The sequence below is a fragment of the Monodon monoceros genome, unplaced genomic scaffold (assembly GCF_005190385.1).
Source record: "Monodon monoceros isolate NGI ecotype Baffin Bay Population unplaced genomic scaffold, NGI_Narwhal_1 Super_Scaffold_7, whole genome shotgun sequence".
Taxonomy (NCBI): domain Eukaryota; kingdom Metazoa; phylum Chordata; class Mammalia; order Artiodactyla; family Monodontidae; genus Monodon; species Monodon monoceros.
In genome coordinates, this window is record NW_021703784.1 from 106,969,789 (window position 1) to 106,990,638 (window position 20,850).

General features: G+C 54.2%; 1 protein-coding gene across 2 annotated transcripts in view; it reads right to left on the reverse strand.

The window, feature by feature from the left end:
- The window catches only part of AP2A2 (adaptor related protein complex 2 subunit alpha 2), a 63,169-nt gene extending 50,685 nt beyond the window's left edge, over positions 1 to 12,484 (reverse strand). For both annotated transcript variants that reach the window (XM_029207317.1, XM_029207316.1), the window contains exon 1: positions 12,290 to 12,484. In XM_029207317.1, coding sequence (XP_029063150.1) covers positions 12,290 to 12,356 — 67 coding nt within the window. In that variant the 5' untranslated portion in view covers positions 12,357 to 12,484. The remainder of the gene's footprint in view (positions 1 to 12,289) is intronic.
- Between the last annotated feature and the right edge of the window lie 8,366 nt (positions 12,485 to 20,850).

Sequence of the window (20,850 nt, forward strand, 5' to 3'; positions counted from 1 at the left end):
TGTGTGTGTGTGTGTGTGTGTGTGTGTGTGTGTGTGTGTGTGTGTGTAACATATAAAATTAGTCAAAAACATATTTAAAAGGAGAAAACTGTATGACAAGAGTGCAAGAGCCGTCACCACAACAGCTGTGGACACTGGAAGGAGATGGCCAAGTGGTTAACTGACTCAGCCTGACACAGCAAACTGGGACCCGGCCGCCCGCAAGAGGGAGAACCAGCAAAAAGCAAACCCTGTCCGTCACAGAACCTGACGCCAGGTGCCTCGGGAGGGGGCTATCAGGAAGACGAACTGGAAGTCTACGTAAGGACCTGCAGGCCCCTCCACCAGACCCCAGGGCCAGGCCACCTATACCCCTAATCCCAGCAGAAGACAACAGGCCTACTCGCTGGAAAAGCAGGAACACAGGAGCTCTAGGCCTGGTGACACCACCACGTGCTAGGGTGAGACTCCACACTCAGAAAAACACAAGTGAGCGACAGACTCCCTGCACGGTGGGACACCCATACCCAGAACAACGGCAGCCACACCCCCCACACTCCCTGACCCCACCTAGCAGGAGAGGAGCCCGGAACTGCTTCCGAAGAATACGTCTGACACACAGCTTCCCTCCGTGAGACAGAGACCCCTCACCCATCACCACACAGTGAGGCCTCCACCAAAGCCCTACCCATGCTGGCTGACACTGGTCCATGTGAGAGGACAGACACTGACCACCAGACATCCAGGATGGTCTCACAGCACGAGCCAGAGACCAAAACAGACCTATAGGAAAAGAACTCAGAGTAAAGAGGCTATGTAGAGAAGGAAACTCCAAAACAATCAATATTCTTATAAATAAAAGAAAACACAGCTTTAAGAACCAGATGCCACCAAAAAGGGAGCACTCAGACAATAATAAAGCCCTCGGGGGGGCAGGGAGGGATAAATTAGGAGTCTGGGATCAACATATACACGCTACTATATACAAAATAGATAACCAACAGGACCTACTCTATAGCACAGGGAACGCTACTCAATATTTTGCAATAACCTATAAGAAAAAGAATCTTTTAAAAAATAGATAATATATGTATGTATAACTAAATCACTTTGCTGTACACCTGAAACTAACACAACATTGTAAATCAACTATACTTCAATTAAAAAAAAAGAGAGAGAGAGAAAGCCCTCAAAATGTGGAGAAAAGGGGGACTTCCCTGGCGGTCCGGTGGTTAAGACTCCACACTTCCAATGCAGGGAGCACAGGTTCAATACCTGGTCCCCCGGTCGAGGAATTAAGATCCCACATGCCGCACGTGGGGCCAAAAAAAAATAATAATATGGAGCAAAGGGAACCCTCTTCCACTGCTGATGGGAATGTAAATGGGTGCAGCCACTATGGAGGACAGCTATCACATGACCCAGCAATCCCACTCCTGGGCATATACCCAGAGAAAACTCTAATTCAAAAAGACACATGCACCCCAGTGTGCACTGCAGCTCTGTTTACAAGAGTCAGGACATGGAAGCAACCTACGTGCCCATCAACAGAGGTATGGATATACATATGGTGCATATATACAATGGAATACTACTCAGCCATGAAAAAGACTGAAATAATGCCATTTGCAGCAACATGGACAGATTTAGAGATGATCAGACTAAGCGAAGTAACTCAGACAGAGAAAGACAAATATTACATGGTATCACTTGTATGTGGAATCTAAAATATGATACAAACGAACTTATTTACAAAAAAAAAAAAAAAAACAGACTCACAGACGTAGAGAACAGACTTACAATTACCAAAGGGGAAGGGCAGGAAGGGGGGGGATAAATTAGGAGTCTGGGATTAGCAGATACAAACTACTATATACAAAATAGATAAGCAACAAGGTCCTACTGTATAGCACAGGGAACTATATTCAATATCTTGTAATAACCTATGTTGGAAAAGAATATGAAAAAGAATATATATGTATAACTGAATCACTTTGCTGTACACCAGAAACTAACACAACATTGTAAATCAACTATAATTCAATAAAAAAAAAGAAAGCCCTCAAATTGTAAAAGTGATAGGAGAAAGAAAAATTCAGAAGGGCCAGAGTCACAGAAAACAGAATACCACAAAGACAAAGAAATGGAAGACGAGAGATAAGAGAGTAAGAAAATGTAAGCCAAGAGGTCCACATTTCAACTATTATTAGAGGATTATTGAAAAAGGAGAAAGTGAAAAGAAATTATCAAAGAAATAAAACAAAAACATTTCCCCCAACCCGAAGGACATGAATTACCAGAATGAATAAAGCCACTGAATGCCACACCTGGGCACAGCATGTTAACATTTCAAACCACTAGGAACTAAGAGTAGAGCCATGCCTTCAAAACTGAGGAAAAGGGCTTCCCTGGTGGCGCAGTAGTTGAGAGTCCGCCTGCCGATGCAGGGGACACGGGTTCGTGCCCCGGTCCGGGAGGATCCCACATGCCGCGGAACAGCTGGGCCCGTGAGCCATGGCCGCTGAGCCTGCGCGTCCGGAGCCTGTGCTCCGCAACGGGAGAGGCCACAGCAGTGAGAGGCCCGCGTACCGCAAAAAAAAAAAAAAAAAAAAAAAGAGAGAAAGACAAATACCGTATGATATCACTTATATTTGGAACCTAAAATACAACACAAATGAACTTATTTACGAAACAGAGTCACAAAAAGAACAGACTTCTGGTTGCCAAGAGGCAGGGGGGTTGGGGAGGGATGGACTGGGAGTTTGGGATTAGCAGATACAAACTATTATATATAGAATGAATAAACACCAACGGCCTACTGTATAGCCCAGGGAACTATATTCAATATCCTGTAATAAACCATAATGGAAAAGAATATGAAAAAGAATATATATGTATGATGGAATCACTTTTGCTGTATAGCAGAAATTAACACAACATCGTAAATCAAATATAGTTCAATTAGAGAAAGAGTCAAACCGTTATTCTCAGCTAAGAAGAATATTTTCAGACATTAATTAAATGTTACAGATTAGTTAGATAAAATATTGTGACCTACTAGACAATGGGAAAAGGAAAGCTTAGCTAAGTTAAATCCTCATCTTCCACAGTAAGAAGTTAATAAATAATGACTAAATGGGGAAAAACACCCATGAATGGTATGTAGTTTAGAATAATCACATTTTTTAAAGTAAATATTAGAAGAGATGGATAAAAATGAAAATAACTGACTCCGAGGTTAGGAATGGGGGAATGAGGTGAGGGTCAAGTGTTTTATAATTAACTTCTTAAACTACATTCTTGATTTTCATTTTTTTAAACATTTAATTGAGGACAAGAAAATAGCAAAAATGAATATAATTCGGAAGACCTGCCCAAGCACCTACTATAACCCTAGCCCTCTCCCTGCCATTCCAAGATGAACGACCCCCAAACCCGCTAGCCCTGATCTTGGCTCCTCAGAAGATCTGGCCCCGCCAGGGCCACCGCGCCAACCGTCACCCTCCCCACGCTCCACTGCAGGGACCCCACAGCCCGTCCTTTCAGCTCACTACATCAGGTAAGCAAACTCTGAACCCAACTGCGCCCCCAGGACTTACGACCCACTCTCTCTCTGTCCCTCTCCCCGTCCTCACGCCCTCTTACCAGCCTCAATCCCATCACATAAGCCAAGCGCCGACACTTCTCCTCCATCCAAGCACTTGCTGGCCAAACCCCTCCCTGCTGAGTCCAACTCATGGTCAACTGGCAGGTGAGCCTAGAGATCTGAGCGTGCCTGGTGACACACCCCCCAGCTCTGCTGGGCTGGCCTCACATGTGAAGCCCAGGGAGGCCCTGTCAGCTCTTCCCAGGGGCCCCCTCACAGCTTCTCCTCCAACACCTCCTCCCTCCCCCATCACTGGTGGCTGGGGCGCCTGTTCCCTCACCAGCACCACCTCCCCCTGCACCTCTGCCCCTCCACTTTCCCCCGGCCCTTGTCATTCCCATCAGCTAACAAACACGGTCTACCTCCCACCTCCTAGCAGGTCCTCACCTTTCTTGCCTGGTTCAGAGCCTCCTAACCGGTCTCCCCTGCTCTTCTCAACCCAGCAGTCAGGAGTTCTCCCCAGAGGTAAGTCCCGCCTCTGCTCACCCTGCACTGGCTCGGCCTGTCACACAGGGTGAAAGCCAGAGTTCTCCTAACCGGCTCCAAGATCCCCACCATGCACCTCTCCCCGTCCCCCGGCTCTGAAGTCCAGCCCCTGTGGCCTCCCCACCTGCCCACCAGCACTCCAGGGACACCTGACCCCCAGCTTCCCTATCTGAATTGCAACCCCCTTTTATTTTTCCCTTTATTTTCCCCTTAATATAGTATGTGATGCACTGTACATGATACTTATTTATCATGTCTACCTCACTAGAACGTAAGCCACATGGGAGTACTCTTATCTGTCTTTTTGCTCACTGTGTAAAACAGGAACCCAGTAATTTGCTGAGCAAATGAATTAATCTTAAAAAAGCGTTCCTGACCCCACTGTGATAGGAAGAATGCCCCCCCAAAGACACCCACACCCCAATACTAGGATCCCGTGAGCTACCTTCCAGGGCAAAAGGAACTCTGCAGATGTCACTAAGACTGGGGAACGACCCGGGTCACGCAAGCAGCCCAGTCTACTCGCAAGAGCCCTCCGAGCGGAGGCTCTCCCTGCCTGGAGGGAGAGGTCAGGGAGATCCAAATCTGGAGAGGGACTCCCCTGAGGGGTCCGGGGAGGGGCCGCGAGAGAAGGCGTGTGGGGCCGAGTGGAAGCAGCGTCACCCAGTCTCCAGAAGGGACCGTGGTTTCAGCCTGGGAGGCAGCAGAGCTCCCCGCTGCCAGGCCGCGCCCACTTCTGATGTGCACAACACGAGTTGTTACGGGGTGCTGCTGAGCGCTGCTCAAAGCACGCTCCAGTGTCAGGGCAGCAACAGGGGCCAACCTGCCCTCTACCCTCTGCGTCACCACCTCTTTACAGCAAAGCTCCGAGAGAGCTGAGACTCTCATTTCCCAATTCTTCTCTTGTAAACCACCCCGTCGGGCTCAGCCCTGCTCAGTCCTCTCCTGTGACCCACCTGACCAGCCCTCCTCGCTGGCCCAGGCTGCCCAGCTGCTTAGGGCTGGCACGTTGGGAGCTCTGGCCGTCCGCCTGGAGAGCTGGCCCAGCACTGTGGTTCAGAGGAAAGACCTGGAGCCCAGCAGCTTGGGTCTGGGTCCTCGCTCAACCACTCCAGAGACAGGGCCTTGGGCTCCTGGGCCTCGGCTCCCTCCTGCATGAAACAGGAAGGAACTTAGTGCCTGCTATACAGTATCATCATGAAGATCAGATGTGTAAAACAAAGGTAAAGTGCCTGTGATATTTCCACCCCCTCGGTCAGCTTCCCAGGTCGGCTTCCCAGTCTCCTGGTATCAAAAGCCACCTATAAACAATGCAGCTGTAGTCTTACCTCTAGCTCAGACCTTGCCTCTGAATTCGTCTTGGCTGTCTAACTCCCCAAAACCTACTGGCCAGAAACAGGGATAGGATTTACCCTCCCACGTTAGGCAACTAAAAACCTGAACAAAATTATATGAAACAATAGTTTTCAGACACTGGACAACAGACTATGGAAAACAGCAGTCACTGAGAGTCAGGAAACAAACAAGAGGAGCCTTACGACTGCCCGGCTCACTGCCTAGGGACAGGGGACCCAAATGGAGCCCAGAGGTGTCACTGAAGTGAGGAGACGGACACAGGAGGCTAGAACGCACATTCTTGTGAGAGCGGACAAAGTAAACGAGAAAAACCCATCTTGTCATTTATTCTGTCTACTCTCACAAGAATTTAAGTTTCTGAAAGTACAGGGATTTTGTCCATTTGGTTAAGCACTGAATCCCCGGTGCCTAGAATAATGCCAGCACACAATGGGCACCCAAAAGATTTCTCAAATGAATGAATGAATTAAACAATTATGTCAAAAAATAGAATCCAGAAAAATAAAGAAATAAATTTTAAAATACACACCTTCAAAACACCCTTCACTCTTGGGGTTGTATCAAAATTATAGCAAAACAACAAGAACATAATATGAAAAACAATGTTTCCTTGGCTACTTACAAAGCAGATTTATATTGGGTCTACAGCAAATGCTACATCAGAGAATGCACATCAGACAGACATCAGCTCCAACAAAAGAGCATCTCCTCCCTCTGTGACCAGCTTTCCCGTAAGACAGTTCAGGAAGCCATAGACGCAAGGGACCTACGGCCCCACCCCATGGACGACAACCTCAGAAAAGCCAAGCCTCGGGAACTGGACGACTCAGCACCAACGGACCCTCAGACAATCACCCTCCCACCTCCCTCTTCCTCCACGTTCTCAGTGCTGGGAAAGCTGGCTGTGCTACTCCAGGCAAGGACGACTCAAACTGTAGTAAAGTAATGAGGCGACGGAAGTTTGAACCCGGGAATGAACTGAACAGAAGCTGCAAGCTAACTGACAGAAGTCCCTGAGGCTGTGAGAAATGTGCTCCAGGGAAGGAGGGCTTATGCAGACTACCTGGCCCAAGTCAGCACGCGCTCCATCCCAGTAGACTCTCGCTCTCACAGGCACAGTGAGGTTCAAAAGAAGGTTCTGATCTGGTTGTACTGTACAAGACTCCCTCTCCCCCAAAAACAGCTACTGAACTGTATTTTTCAATAGCAATAAATGCAATCCAAAAGTATTCCAAAATACTCATTTTCTTGCTCTATTTTTCCTACTGTGCTTTAAAAAACTGTTCAACATCAACATAGTGCCCTTTTTCAATGCTGTTCAAACGGCAATAGAAACACATAACTGCCCTCTCAACCCCATCACACAAAGGAAGGCCGGCCACAGAAAAAGCAAAACACAAATCCCCACAGCACTGCCCGCCCTAAGGAGTTCAAGGTGCTCTAAGTACACTAAATAACTAATCCTCACGTCACCCTTCTGTTGCCGTCAGAAAGGATTTTAAAGGAAAAAAAACTGACCTTGCAATGCAAAATACAAGCCAAGCAACCCAATTTGGATTCTGGTCTCCACACTTTTAAGCAATCCTGCAGATGGGGGTAGGTGGAAAGAACCGCACACGGGAAACATCCCGAATACAAGGAGAGGGCTGAACGCAAAACCACTGCAAGTCTCACTGGGGGTTTTTTGTTTGTCTGTTTGTTTGTTATGGCTGCGCTGCATGGCTTGCAGGATCTTAGTTCCCCGACCAGGGCTCAAATCTGGGCCCTCGTCAGTGAAAGCACTGGACTGCCAGGGAATTCCCTCACTGGGTTTAAATGTCGGGCAAAATGAAGACTCCAGGCTGTCTAGGGCCACAATTGGCAAAAGTGAGAAAGAAAAAGGGACAGAATCAGGATCTGACCCAAACCACTGGCCAGAAGTTTCTGCCTTAATGAACACATCCAGCAGTCAGCCAGCCACTCCCTGTTTCCTGAGGTACCAGGAGGCTAAGGGAGCTACATGGGGCCAGAACCGCGCCAGGGAAGAGGGTGTCAGCCTCCCTGCATAGGGGTTCCTCTCTTTCTTGGGCACAGGGCAGCTGCAGGCGCATCACTGCCCTCCTTAAATCCGTCGCACCCTGACTCACACAAACTGCAAGGGCCAGACCACGGGCCCACCCCACAGCTGTGTGTCTCCCGCCGTCCCCGCAGAAGCCTCGGTGGCCCCGCTTCCCTCGCTCTCATCTAGGTGGTCACGAGCCCTGGCCCTCCTCCGCTGCCGACAGTGCTGCGCAGAGGCTGTGCCCAGTGGGCAGTGACAGCGCCTGGGGCTAGGCTGGGCCTCGCCTCTCCCTTGCTGGCACCCCACAGCGCCATCCCCATACCCTTCTAGGTCCTCTTCCCAAGTCGGTCTCCAAGGCACCATTTTAAAACAGGGCCGCTTCCTCCTTACAAGGTCTTTATTCAACGCACCTTGGCTGAACCCTTACAACCCTCTCTCCAGCACAGAGGGCAAGAGCTTATCTCTTCACACAGCCTCAGCTCCCACCTCCACGAGGGAATACCCACTGGAACCTATCCTGCAATTCTCCTCCTAATAAAATGACACGTTTCAACTGTGTCAACCTTCATACCAAAGTCAGGAAGATTCTGAAGAGGGAAAACGCCAAAATCAGTAAATACAGTTTTGTAATCCAACATTTTAGGCGTCACGTGGCCTAGTGGAAATTGCTCATTTCTGTTTTGCAGTGACTATCATCCCGTTTACCGTGCTGAGCTGGCAGCGAAGTCATTTAACTTAGTCCGCGCTGCAGCCGCCAGAGGCTGACAGAAGGCATGGACATTGTAGCTCCCAATGCGGCGTCCGTGTCCAACGCCCGTGCTGACCAGAGGGCGGGGCAGGACGGGAGGGGTGCGTGCCTGTCACAGGAGTCCTGAGCACAGGAGGTGCTCGATACACACGGACGTGCTGGTAGGAACTCACCTCCCACCCTGTCTGTCTGTCTGTCTGCAAGCACCTCAGGAGACCAGGGCTGGGTGCTCCATTTCTCAGAACCCCAGCAGCATTTCCACAACAAGCCCAGATGCCACCCATTATCCAAAACCTGAGGCCCACCTTGTCCCGGAACTCAGAACCGCTCAGCCTTTCGGAGGAAGCACAGCATGTGACCGTGGGGCCCCAGGGCGTCCCGGAGGCCAGCTCACGGGGAAGGGACCACACAGCTTCGTGGCAGCACAGCGCCAGACAAGTCTGCCACAGACTCACAAAAAGACTTTCCATCCTTGGCAGCTTAGAAGTTTTGAAATCTGAGCTCTGGGAGGCCGGCCTTGTGCCCAAGAACCTGCAAGTGACATTCAAGGAACACAGAGCCCCTCCTGGTCAGAGCTCCCGCCAGAGCCCCTCTCTCTGGTCACAGTAACGCAAAACGCCTTTTCCCACGGCACTCCTGAATCTTACCCTCGGGTCTGTTAGATTTTTTTAAAGCCCAGAAATGCCTTTTAATCTCACAAAGATAGCCTTTCCAATAATTCCGCAACTACAAAATCCCGACACGTGCTGGTGCCAAAAAAAACAGAGCGAAAATCATTTTAAGAGGAAAGAAAAGTAATGCTGAGTATGTGGCATGAGAACACTTATCACCAGGACATTTCAACGTCTCGTAAGAGAAGCAGTGACCCACCCCGACCCCTTCAGAAGAGCCAGAAGGGAAACACAGGGAAGAATACACAGGTATTTCCTAGAAGCAGCAACCATCAGCCTTGGCAGAAACATTCAACCAGACCAAAGCCTTCCTTCCTCCCCCAGCCTGGTGGTCTGTCCCTCCCAGGAGCCTCGTCACATACTTCCTAAATCGGTTTCTAAGGAATGTAAATTATGCAGAAGAGTGCAAAATAAAATATGCAAGAAGAGCAATTTTTTCAAAAAGTCAGCATTTTTTAAATGTACAGACAAGAGTAAAATGAACCTTAATTTTTTTTTTTTTTTTTTTTTTTGGGCTGCATTGGGTCTTCGTTGCTGTGCATGGGCTTTCTCTAGTTGTGGCAAGCGGGGGCTACTCTTCGTTGCGGTGCGCGGGCTTCTCACTGTGGTGGCTTCTCTTGTTGCGGAGCATGGGCTCTAGGTGTGCGGGCTTCAGTAGTTGTGGCTCGCGGGCTCTAGAGCGCAGGCTCAGTAGTTGTGGCTCACAGGCTTAGTTGCTCCGCGGCATGTGGGATCTTCCCGGACCAGGGCCTGAACCCGTGTCCCCTGCATTGGCAGGCAGATTCTTAACCACTGTGCCACCAGGGAAGTCCCCAAGTTAATTTTGGGGACACTGAATTGGTTCTCTACCTGAGCCACAAAGCTCCACGGAACACGAGGACACGGGCACCTCTCAAATCCTGGGGCACAATCACTGCCACCAGCGCAAAGAGGCGCAGCCCTCCAAGCCCGTCCACCGCAGCGGATCCCAAAGTGAGGCACAACCCGAGGCAGAGCTCGCTCCTAAGGGGGACATTTAAGAGACTACGTTGTGCAGAAAGGGAAAAGGGAGCTGCGATTTTAGAGCTGAAACGCTTCAGTGATACTTCAGCTCCAAACCCACCCGTCCGTGTCAGTGGAGGAAACCGAGCTCCGTGGCCAGGGCCCCGGCTGCCCTCTCCCCACAGAACCCGGCCACCTGGCTCACCCTCACAACAGGGAAGCAGAGCCGGCTGGGCAGGGGGCAGCAGGGACCCCTCTCCCCGCTACTAAGGGCTCGGCTCGGGGCAGCTCCCACCAGGGCTCGCTGTCCGATCCCACCTCCAGCCAGACCTGCTCCTCCTCCCTGCCGTGGGCACACCCTCCGGCCTCGGCCCGCCATGCCCTTCAGCCAGAGCAGGCCCCAGCTGGGCGCTGTCTCCTCATCCACTGGGTGTTGTCTCACGTCACACTGCCAACCGGGAAGAGTGATGTGGTGGGCCAGAGAGACGTGGCCCCCACCCCGTGGGGCTTCCACTGTGGGGGGGGGCAGGCCACGGGGCCACGAGCTGCTGACGCTGCTCTGAGGGGAGAGGACAGCGCCGCTGCTGGTGAGGGGGTAACAGGACGGCGAGGAAAGCTGGCTCTGAGGAGGGGCCGTATTAAACAGCTGCCCCCCCCCCACGCCCTCCAAGGGATTAGGCGCATCTTCTTGCAGAAGCTCTGTCAAGGAAGACACTGTCTTATTCATGGGTCTACACCAGGGGCTCAGGCTGGGCGTGGCGGGGGCAGGGGTTGTGCCCTGCAGGGTAACAGCTGGAAACATTTTTGGTTGTCACAACTGAAGCATTTAGACGGTAGAGACCAGGGATGCTGCAGAGCACAGGACAGCACCGCACAAGTGATCAGCCCCAAATGCCACCGTGCGGGGTGGAGAAAGTCTGTCTACACTCAGTCAACAGCCAAGTCTCCACTATGTGGCAGACCCAGCACAGAACACATCTAGTTTGTAGATGATCACTTGTCCAAGAAAATGGGTTTCAATCTCAGTGACCTGCCCAATGCAATTTTCTTCCAAAATGGAAGGACAGATGTGATGGCTAATTTAAGGCGGCTAAGCTTTGGCCCAAGGGGTCTCCTGAAGCAGTAGCACACCCACACTTAGCTTTCCAAGACGCATTACGATTACAAATATTACTGTCTATGAAATCACATTACACAGCAAAGAAAGAGAGAAAGGATACTGCCCGACTTGTAAAAGCACAGACCTCAGGGTGTGTTTCCACACCGATTTCTTGCAGAGAAAGGGAAGGGACAGAAAATCTAACCTTCCACAGTCTGGGTCCTCCATTCCAGTCTAAGGAGATGACGGGATCAAGGGAGGGTTCAGGACAACAGCATTTACCAGTAGATGAAGTCACAAGCATTCTTTAAAATATACCGAAACCTCAGATGTTGAAATCCACAAACGTCTGGTGGATAACAAACAAGAAATAAAACCAGACAGGAAGCTGGCTTTGTGTCTATTTTTTTAATTAGATAAAGGGGACAGCTACCTGAAAAGCAACAGGAGTTTCTGCGCACCAAAGTCAAATGTATCGGTGGAACAACAGTACACCCACCGGCCACCCGGCCGTTGCACTTTTTGGGGTGGATTTTTCCACTCCGAGGGGACACATGTCGCTAAGAACCCTGTCCCTGATGGAAGACAGCGAGCAGAGCAGCAGTTCCCCGAAGCCATCCCAACCCCCCACCGCCCGGTGTCCAGATTCCCTCGGGAACGAGTCATTTTAATCAGGGCCTAATAAGCCGCCAGAACCCAGGTCAAGGAGCTGCTTCCCCGGCAAGACGCGGGTTTCGCTAGTCCCACTCCCAGGGAAAAGCCACGCTGTTTTGGAAATCGCTGGGTTAAATGCTCCGTTGCTAGAAAGACGGGCCGACTGCTCGAGATGACGTCATGCTGGGGAGGGGCGCCTTCGCCAGGAGCCCCTCAGCGGTGCCACAGACCCGGCGCGGCTGCGGAACGCCGCCCTCACCCCCGCACCCCTGACCCCCCCCCCCCGACCCCCCCCCCCCCCCCACCCCCCCCCCCCCCCCCCCGCCAGGTCCGCGCCCCGGACCCCAGCCCCCAACCCCCGGACCCCCGCCCGCAGGTCCGCGCCCCCGACTCCAGCCCCCAACCGCAGGACCCCCGCCAGCCAGGTCTGCGCCCCGGACCCCAGCCCCCAACCCCCGGACTCCCGCCCGCCAGGTCCGCGCCCCGGACCCCAGCCCTCAACCCCCGGACCCCCGCCCGCCAGGTCCGCGCCCCGGACCCTAGTCCCCGAAGGCCCCCGCCGGCCAGCCCTTCACCCCGGCCTGCGCCCCCACCCCACGCAGGCCGGGTCCGGCTCCCCGCCACTCACAGTTGCGGATGTCCGAGATGAAGACCGCCAGGCCCCGCATCCCGTCCCCCTTCGACACGGCCGGCATCTTAGGGCCCGGGGAGCGGCCTGGGCAGGCGGGCCCGGAGCAGGAGCGAGCCGCGGGCCGCAGGAGCGGGAGCGGGAGCGAGAGCGGGGAGGAGCCGCCTCAGCCGAGCCGCCCCAGGCTGCAGCGCCGCTTTTGGGGCCGCCGCCGCGCGCGCGCACGCACGCACGCTCGCAGCCCCACGCACGCGCACGCTCGCTCGCGCGGCCACAGATGGCGGCCGCGGCGCGGGGGCGAGCACGTCGGTGGCGGGCCCGTAAAGGCAGGCGCGGGGCAGCCCAGAAGACCGACGCCGTGGGTGGGGCTGCGCTGGGAGTTGCGGGTTCTCTTGCCCGGGGCCACCGACGCCCCGACCCCGCCCACCAGGCTCCACCGAGCCGGATCCCCAGTACCCTGACTCCCACCAGAGACCTCAGCGCCCGACCCCTGACCGGGACGCACCGCCGCCCTGACCCCACCGCCCCGACCCTCCCCCCAGACCTCTCACCGCCCTGCCCAGCCGAGGTCCTGGGGCAGCTTGCTGCTGGCCTTGGGGGACCAGTCTCCATCAGAGCTCTGGGGGCCTGCTGCACATCACCTGGGCTGTGCAGAGCCAGCCCCTTTCTTTACAGAGGGCGAGCCGAGAAAACTCTCCACCGCCATGCCTTGACAGCACCAGGTGACGAGGGCCCAGTCTTGAATCCGATTCCTCACTGACCAACCACACCCTTTGCCACTGTTGGCACCACGAACCTCTGCAGCCTGGGGAGGTGGAGGTGAGGACGGCCACTGCGGCCCACCTGCAGCACACTGCAGGGCCCTAGGCAGGCACAGAATCCAGGGAGTTTGTTTGGAGAGCAAGGGGCCCTGCCGAGCTCTCCTTCATGAAGCAGAATGGCTTTGAAGAGGATCCTTCCTCATCTGGTATCACCCAGGCCCTGTACCTGGAACCAGCCCAGACCCACCCTGGCTCACTTCCTCAGCTCCCGCTGAGAGGCCAGGCCCGGGTGGACCCTGGCCAGGAGGACGAAGCACCCAGGCTCTGGTCCTTTGGGACCCCTGGGGGGAGCCAGAAGCCATGGGGACCCGAATCCTTATAAGGCAGCAACTTCACCACCTTCCAAGACCCTCCAAAGGGCTGGCCAGCAGAGGGCTTCCTGAGGGAGAGACCCCTAGGGCCGGCATCCCCAGGCCGGGAGATTATCCTACCACAGCCAGGCCAGGGGACTCAGAGGAGGAGACTGTGACCCACCCCTGGCAGCCACTCACAGGTCAGGGCAATGCAGAGAGGCTGCAGGGGCTCATGCGGGGCATGGACAGAGGGCAAGCTCAGCCCAGGGTGCAGGGGCTTCTGGGAGGAGGAGCTTGGAGATGGGCAGGCATCCCACCTCCTCTCACTGCTGACCCTGGGCTTCCCAAGCCTCCTGGGATTGCTTCCCACCAGCGTGTGTGTATGTTGTGGGGTGGTCCCAGAGCCTGGTGAGACACATAGCTGGCTGTGCGAAAGCCCCCAGCCTCCTGCCTCCTGCCCCACCTTCACTGCCCTGCAGATCACTTAGTCGTCAGGCTTCGGGCCTGAGTCGATGCGGCCCTCCCTGACCACGGTCACTCCTCAGCGAGGGACAGGTCACTTTCGGCAGCATGCAGTGCTTCGTTTCTTGGGGTGTGTGAACTGGACATGTGTCCCATTGTAGCCATTGCTGGTTCCCAGGCTCTCCTTCCGTGTCTAGCGGGAGGGGAGGGCCCCAACACTTGCATCGTAAAGGAGAAGAAACGAAAGCCAGGGAGGCCAGAGCCCGGAGCCATGGTGTCCAGGGGGCTCCTGTGGCGTTAGCTGGCTGTGTCTCCACTTGTACCTGGGCCTGTCAGTTTTATGAGTGACCCAGTTTCCTTCCCATAATCTCTGGAGTGCGTTGCAGACAATAACCTTCCAGAAAATTGGGGTTGGCAGCCTGGTCCAGGCGTGGCTAGAGGCCCTGAGCAGCCATGCGTGTTCAGGGACAGGATGTGGCGTCCTGGGGCCCCAGTGGCTACCTGTGTTGACCAGGAATGATATGCCAATGATATGAACTCTGTGGTGGGTGGGGACTTCGAAGGAAGCCCAACCACCTGGCGGACAGGGACGGGCTCAAGCCCCTGACCGCTCACCTTAGGGAGGTGGGAACCTGCCTATGACAGCGGGTCTCCTCTCTCGCAGCCACAAAACTGAGCCCAGAGCCACACACGGCAGATTCGGATTGTTACAAAAGAGACGCAGATGGCACAGTGGTTAAGAATCCACCTGCCAATGCAGGGCACATGGGTTCGAGCCCTGGTCCGGGAAGATCCCACATGCCGCGGAGCAACTAAGCCCACGAGCCATAACTACTGAGCCCGTGTGCTGCAACTACTGAAGCCCATGCACCTAGAGCCCGTGCTCTGCAACAAGAGAAGCCACCACAATGAGAAGCCTGCACACCACAACAAAGACCCAACACAACCAAAAATAAATAAATAAATTTATTAAAAAAAAAAGAGACACAGAAGGTGAATCTATGGCCTCCCCGGCTGCGCTCAGTAAAAGCTGGCACACTGGTGGGGCCCAGAGAAGGGGGGTAGGGGGAATATGGCAGAGCAGGGGACCCCAACCCCTACTTTCCAGGAGCCCCCATCACCCTTCACAGCCCCTTTCCCCTCTCTGGGCAAAGTTGTCCCCATACTTGAAGACCATGTCATGACATCCCTTGAAGGGGTTACTTTGTAAGGGAAAAGTCAGCTCCCCGCAAAGCTCCCTGGCTCGGCTCCATCCCTTATGACTTGGGAGAGTCAAGTCCCAACACAAAGTCAAACCCGGGGACTTCCCTGGTGGCACCATGGTTAAGAATCCGCCTGCCAATGCAGGTGACATGGGTTCAAGCCCTGGTCTGGGAAGATCCCACATGCCACAGAGCAACTAAGCTTGTGTGCCACAACTACTGAGCCTACGTGCCACAACTACTGAAGCCTGCATGCCTAAAGCCCGTGCTCCGCAACGAAAGAAGCCACCGCAATGAGAAGCCCACACACTGCAACAAAGAGTCAAAGAGTAACCCCTGCACACAGCAACGAAGACCCAACCCAGCCAAAAATACATACATACGTACATACATAAATAAATAAATAAATAAATAAATAAATTTATTAAAATAAAAAAAAGTCAGACCCGGATTGGAAAGGCTTAGCTGCCAGGAGAACTGCAGGAAGTTGAGTTTCTGTTGACCGAACTCTGCAGAATGTGTATAGGATGGATTCTGAGAGAGTGGACCAGTCCCACAGGGCACCCAGCGATCTGGGTCAGCTGAGTCTGCTTGGGCAGCCGACTGCCTGGAAGCTGGACTCAGTGGCCCTGTGTTAAAACAAGGTTGAGATGCCAGAAATTCCTGCTTATGATGTAGAGAAAGGAATTCAGAGATGTATTATCTCCCAGTTCTGGAGGCTGGAAATTGTTGATCAAGGTGTCCTCAGGGCTGGTTCCTTCTGAGGCTGTAACTGAGGATCTGACCCAGACCTCTGTCCTCGGCTTGTAGACGGCCGTCTTTGCCCTGCGTCTCTTCACACCATCTTCCCTCGATGCATGTCTCTCTCTGTGTCCAAATTTCCCCTTTTAACAAAGACACCAGTCATGTTGGACCCGGGGCCCATCTTACCCAGCAGGAACTCATCTGAATTAATTACATCTGCAACGACCCCAAATAAGGTCTCATTCTGAGGAGTTCAGCATGTGAACTTTCAGGGGACACAATTCAACCCAAAACACACGTTTGGTGACATGATTTTGAACCCTTGCCCCTCCTTTTCCATCCTACCTACTTGGAGCACGGTTCTGATGGCTGGAGCTCCATTTTGGACCACACCCTGCACTGCGCTAGCTCGCAAGCTGCCCATGTTTGTGCCACAGTGGCTGGGGGCTCTGCTACACCGGCCGAACCTAGATACTAATTAACACCTATTCCCATGCCCGAGGGTTCTGTGTCATTGGGGTTTCTGGTGCTCTAGGGGCCTAGGACATGTCGGGATGCCCCCCACCATCCTGTCCTGTGGCTTGTCATCAAGACCACTTCACGTCCATTCCCCTTGGGCTTGAAGGGGCCTTACAAGCACGTCAGTCATCAGCCTCAGGAGCAACGCAGCTGACGCCAACCAGGGGAGGGGTGGAGCGTCCCCCCAGGATGCTGCCAGTTCAGGCATCCTGCTCACCCCCAGAGCAGGGAACCATGACCTCCAGTCTCCCTAAGGTACCTGTTGAAAAATACACCCCTTGACCTTAAAGGCCGGATCAGCCATGCTGGGCCTCATATTGTAGGGTGTTTTGTGGCATCTCAGGCCGACATTCACCCACTGCAGCTCCTTCCTCTAAGGGCGCAGCCAGGGTGGGCTGATGGAATATAACCCAATTTTAAGATTAGCCTGAGAAAAACAATTTTAAGAAAGAAAACATACCTAAAAATGTCAGTTCAGGCCTTTCAGCACCACTAGAGTAGTTTCCTGCAGCTGCTATAAGAGATAACCACGAAGCTGATGGTTTAGGAACAGCAGAAATGGATTCTTTCACGGTTCTAGAGGCCGGAAGTCCAAGATCAAGATGTGTGCAGGGTTGGTGCCCCTGGAGGCTCTGAGGGGGACTCCATTTCCCGCCTCGTCTAGCTTCTGGTGGCTGCGGGACCACTCAGCCCGTGGCCTTCTCCCCTGCGCCTGTATCTTGGACCTTCCTCTCTCTCCTCTTATAAGGATCCCAGTCATTGGACTGAGGTCTCACCCTAAATCCAAGATGAACTCCTCCCGAGATCCTAAGTCACATCCGCAGAGACTCTATTTCCAAAAAAGGTCACCATCACAGGTGCTGTGGCAGGGACGTGGACAGCCTCCCAGGGTCCACCACTCCACGTGCCCCATGACAGCCACCAAGAAACTCTGCCCATTTGGCTTCGTTGACACACATACCACCCCTCCCCTTCATTATGGGGTATTTGCACGTGGGGTGTGGGATGACGAGAAGCATTAGAACCCATGACTGACACCACAGAGCACGCAGCCCTGTGCACGGCCACTTGCCCATCGCAGAAGCCTACCTCGGGGTTTAGCACCTGCCCGGCCACTGACTGGACACCTACACGCCAGATAGCACAAGATGCCCAAGTCCCAGCAGTCACCCCGGTCCCGGCCAGATGGGCTGGTGGGGGTGGGACACAGCAGATCTGCTGTGCTGGCTCTGGAGCCATATCTGGAAGCTTCTGCTGCACGTGACACGCCCTGCTCCCTCTCCCTTCTTGCTCTGGACTTTGCTTATCCCAGCACCAAGGGAGGGTGTCTCCATCCACGAGCTGGAGAAGGGCTCGGCAGCAGGAAATCCTTGCATGCGTCCCTCTTCCTGGCCCTCCGGCCTCAAAGCTGAATGTTTCTTGGCCCAGGAGTGATAGGACAGTGATAGTGGCTTGGGCCCTGCCCTTGGCGTGACCCCCAGCCAAGCCTTCCCCATTAAAATAGGACAAGTCACGGATGGCCCCTGCCAGGAAAACAACTTACCTTGTGCTGACTTGGCAAATGAAGAGGGGCTCAGGGCTGCCCACGGGGCCAGGGACCCCATCTTCGCCCTACCCGGGAGCACTGGCCACCCCAGGGAAGACACAGGCCAGACCCCAGAAGCCCCATGGCCACCGGGCACCTCCAGCAACAAGGTATGAGTGCTCTTGGGGTGTCGACCAGGTCCCCATAGTAAGACAGAGATGCCCTCCAGGCCCTCCTGGAGAGGCAGCCTCAGACTGGGGATCCTCGGCTGGCCGGGTGCCCCCGAAGTGGGGTGCTCTGGCCCTGCAGGTGTCCCCAGAACATGGGGGAGGGGTCCAGTGGCAGCAGGAGAGCTTGCCTCTGAAGGCCCCTCCACGGGGCCTGTATCTGCCCTTGCGTGTCCTCTGGTGCCCACTGCGACAGGCGGGGGGCAAGGAGGAGGATGGAGCAAGCGTGGGCCAGACCTGGGCTCGCAGCGCAGAGCGTGGACCTGGCAGGGCAGGCAGCTCCTCAGGCTGCCAGGGCCTGAGGAAGGGCCAGGGATGGGGGCTGAGGGTTAGGGTTTCGGGCCTGAGCAAGGAGTTTATACTCAGATTTACATTAAATTTAAATAATTAGGATTCGACTTATTAAAGTTATAGTTTCAAAACCTAATTTTTTAACCTGCTAAGTTCCGTTTTACAAGCCCTTATTCCCTTCATAAGCCTAGCAGATTTTATGGTTGTTTTTAAGGGGCCTCTGCATAATATTTTGTGCCATCGACATACTCAAGCATTTTCGGCATTTCAAACCAAATTTATAAATTAAGTATCTTTCACTTCCATTTATGTACTCTAGCTTGTCTGAACTGACAACAAAATCTCGGGTGCTTCAAGAACTCATACACTCAACAGATTAAATATTTAAAATGGTGAACCCCAAGTTGTCCCAAATGTTCCAGGAACACGCACTACCAAATGTGTTCAAGTTTCACTTCACCTGTAAATGCTAACACTTTGGTTCGGATTCTCTTAACCCTTCCTATGCCTCATTCTAAATCTTCCTGTGGCTGGACCCATTTAAAGAAGTCAGCTTTCAACCTAGGTGCTGGGGCCCCTTGGCACCAGCTCTGCCAGCTGGGAGGCTGACAGCTCTGTGCTCACAACTCCAAAGACCCCCAAACCCTGCCCAGTGGGGGCTCTGAAGAGGGGGTCTGGCGCCAGGTTCGCTGTCCCTCCTTCCTGCCTGCTCTCGGGGTCTGCCGTGCAGGACCAGAGTGAACCCTGAGTGGATTTTGCAATTCTTTTCTTATTTTTTTAAATTTTTATTTATTTATTTATTTTTGACTGCCCTGAGTCTTCGTAGCTGCACTTGGGCTTTCTCCAGTTGCGGCGAGTGAAGGCTACTGTTCGTTGAGGTGCACGGGCTTCTCATTGCGATGACTTCTCTTGTTGCGGAACACGGGCTCTGGGCGCGCGGGCTTCAGTAGTTGTGGCGCATAGGCTTAGTTGCTCCGTGGCATGTGGGATCTTCCCGGACCAGGGCTCGAACCCGTGTCCCCTGCATTGGTAGGTGGATTCTTAACCACTGGACCACCAGGGAAGTCCAACTTTGCAGTCCTTTAGCTCCAAATATCTCTGCTCTCAAGGGATCCTAAGGCGACTAAATGTCTTCCTCACTAAGAGAACTTTGCCCTTGCTGGGATCTCCTTGGCATTCCTAGGGCTGCATCCAGCATTGCCTCCTGGGGCTCTCTCCAGAGCTCTGCCTGACCTGGGGTCACTACCCACAGGTCAGGCCTCAGGGCTGAGATGGGTGCCAGGAACGCAGAGATGCCCAGTGACACTTGACGGTTGGTACGTGACATGCCTCATCACACCCACCAGCCCCCAGCCCCTGGGAAGACCGTGGGGGTCGTCTGGTAGAAATAGGGGGAAGAGAAAGAAGGAAACCTGAGTAGGAAGAAAGAGAACGAAGTTCAGTTCGGGGAGTAACCTCTTGAGCAGCAGAAATGGGGAAACAGCCCTGCAGCAAGTCCCAGGGCTGGCCGAGCAGGGACGGGCTATGCGGTTTTCTGCAGGAAACTGCTGGGAACAGCTAGGGATGGGTGGAGGATCTGTCAGCATGTATCAGGTGTAAAATGCCTTGTGATTAAAACCGCTGGCCACTGTGCCCTCAATCTGTCCCAGAGGCGCACTGACTCCCCTTGCTGGGGCTGAAAGGTTGGGGGACGGGGGCGGTTACTGTTAGCCTCTGGAGGGTTCCAGCTTTGTGAGATTTGCATGTGAGAAGTGCCACAGTTCCTGGAGGCGAGGACAGAGAGAGCACTGACTCTAGAATATGTGGGATTTACGATGTTCAGGGGCCATCCAGAGGGCCTGGAGCACGTGTCCCTGCTCCAGACAGCGTTGTGGGCACCACCGGCCCCTGGATGGTGACCAAAACCAAAGAGTGGGAAGAGCTCACCCAGGGCGACACGGGGGCTGACGGAGGAGGGCTAGGCTGGCAGGCGGCCACCAGGCGGTAGGAGGAAAGCCTGGAGAGGCGATTCCCGCGTTTAAGAGAGAACGTGGAATTCCGGATGTCTAACCTGCACCGCCCTCCGGGCCACCTGCGGCCCTAGAACCCACGGCGCGCCCTCGTGGTCACCCACGTGGTCGCAACGCGGACGTCGCACCGGGAGCCCAGCCCTCCACCGAGCGTGCGCTGCCGGGGCGTGGGGACCGCGCGCTCCCCCGAACCCAGACCCCTGCGCCAGCTGTCGAGAGAGGGCGTTAGGTTCCCGGGCGAGTCCGGGTCTCGCGGAAGGCCGGGGTCGGCGCGCGCGACAGCCTCTAGATCCTCCCATCTCCCAAGTCTGGACCCCACCCGCCCCTGGCGGGTCTCCTCCTCTTCGCCCGCTTCCCCGCCCTGCCCAGTCCGGCCCACCCCACCCCTTTCCGCCCACATCGTCAGCCCCGCCCTGTCCACCAGGCTCCGCCCCGCCCCGGTTCCGCCCCTCGGCCTCGCTCCGCCCC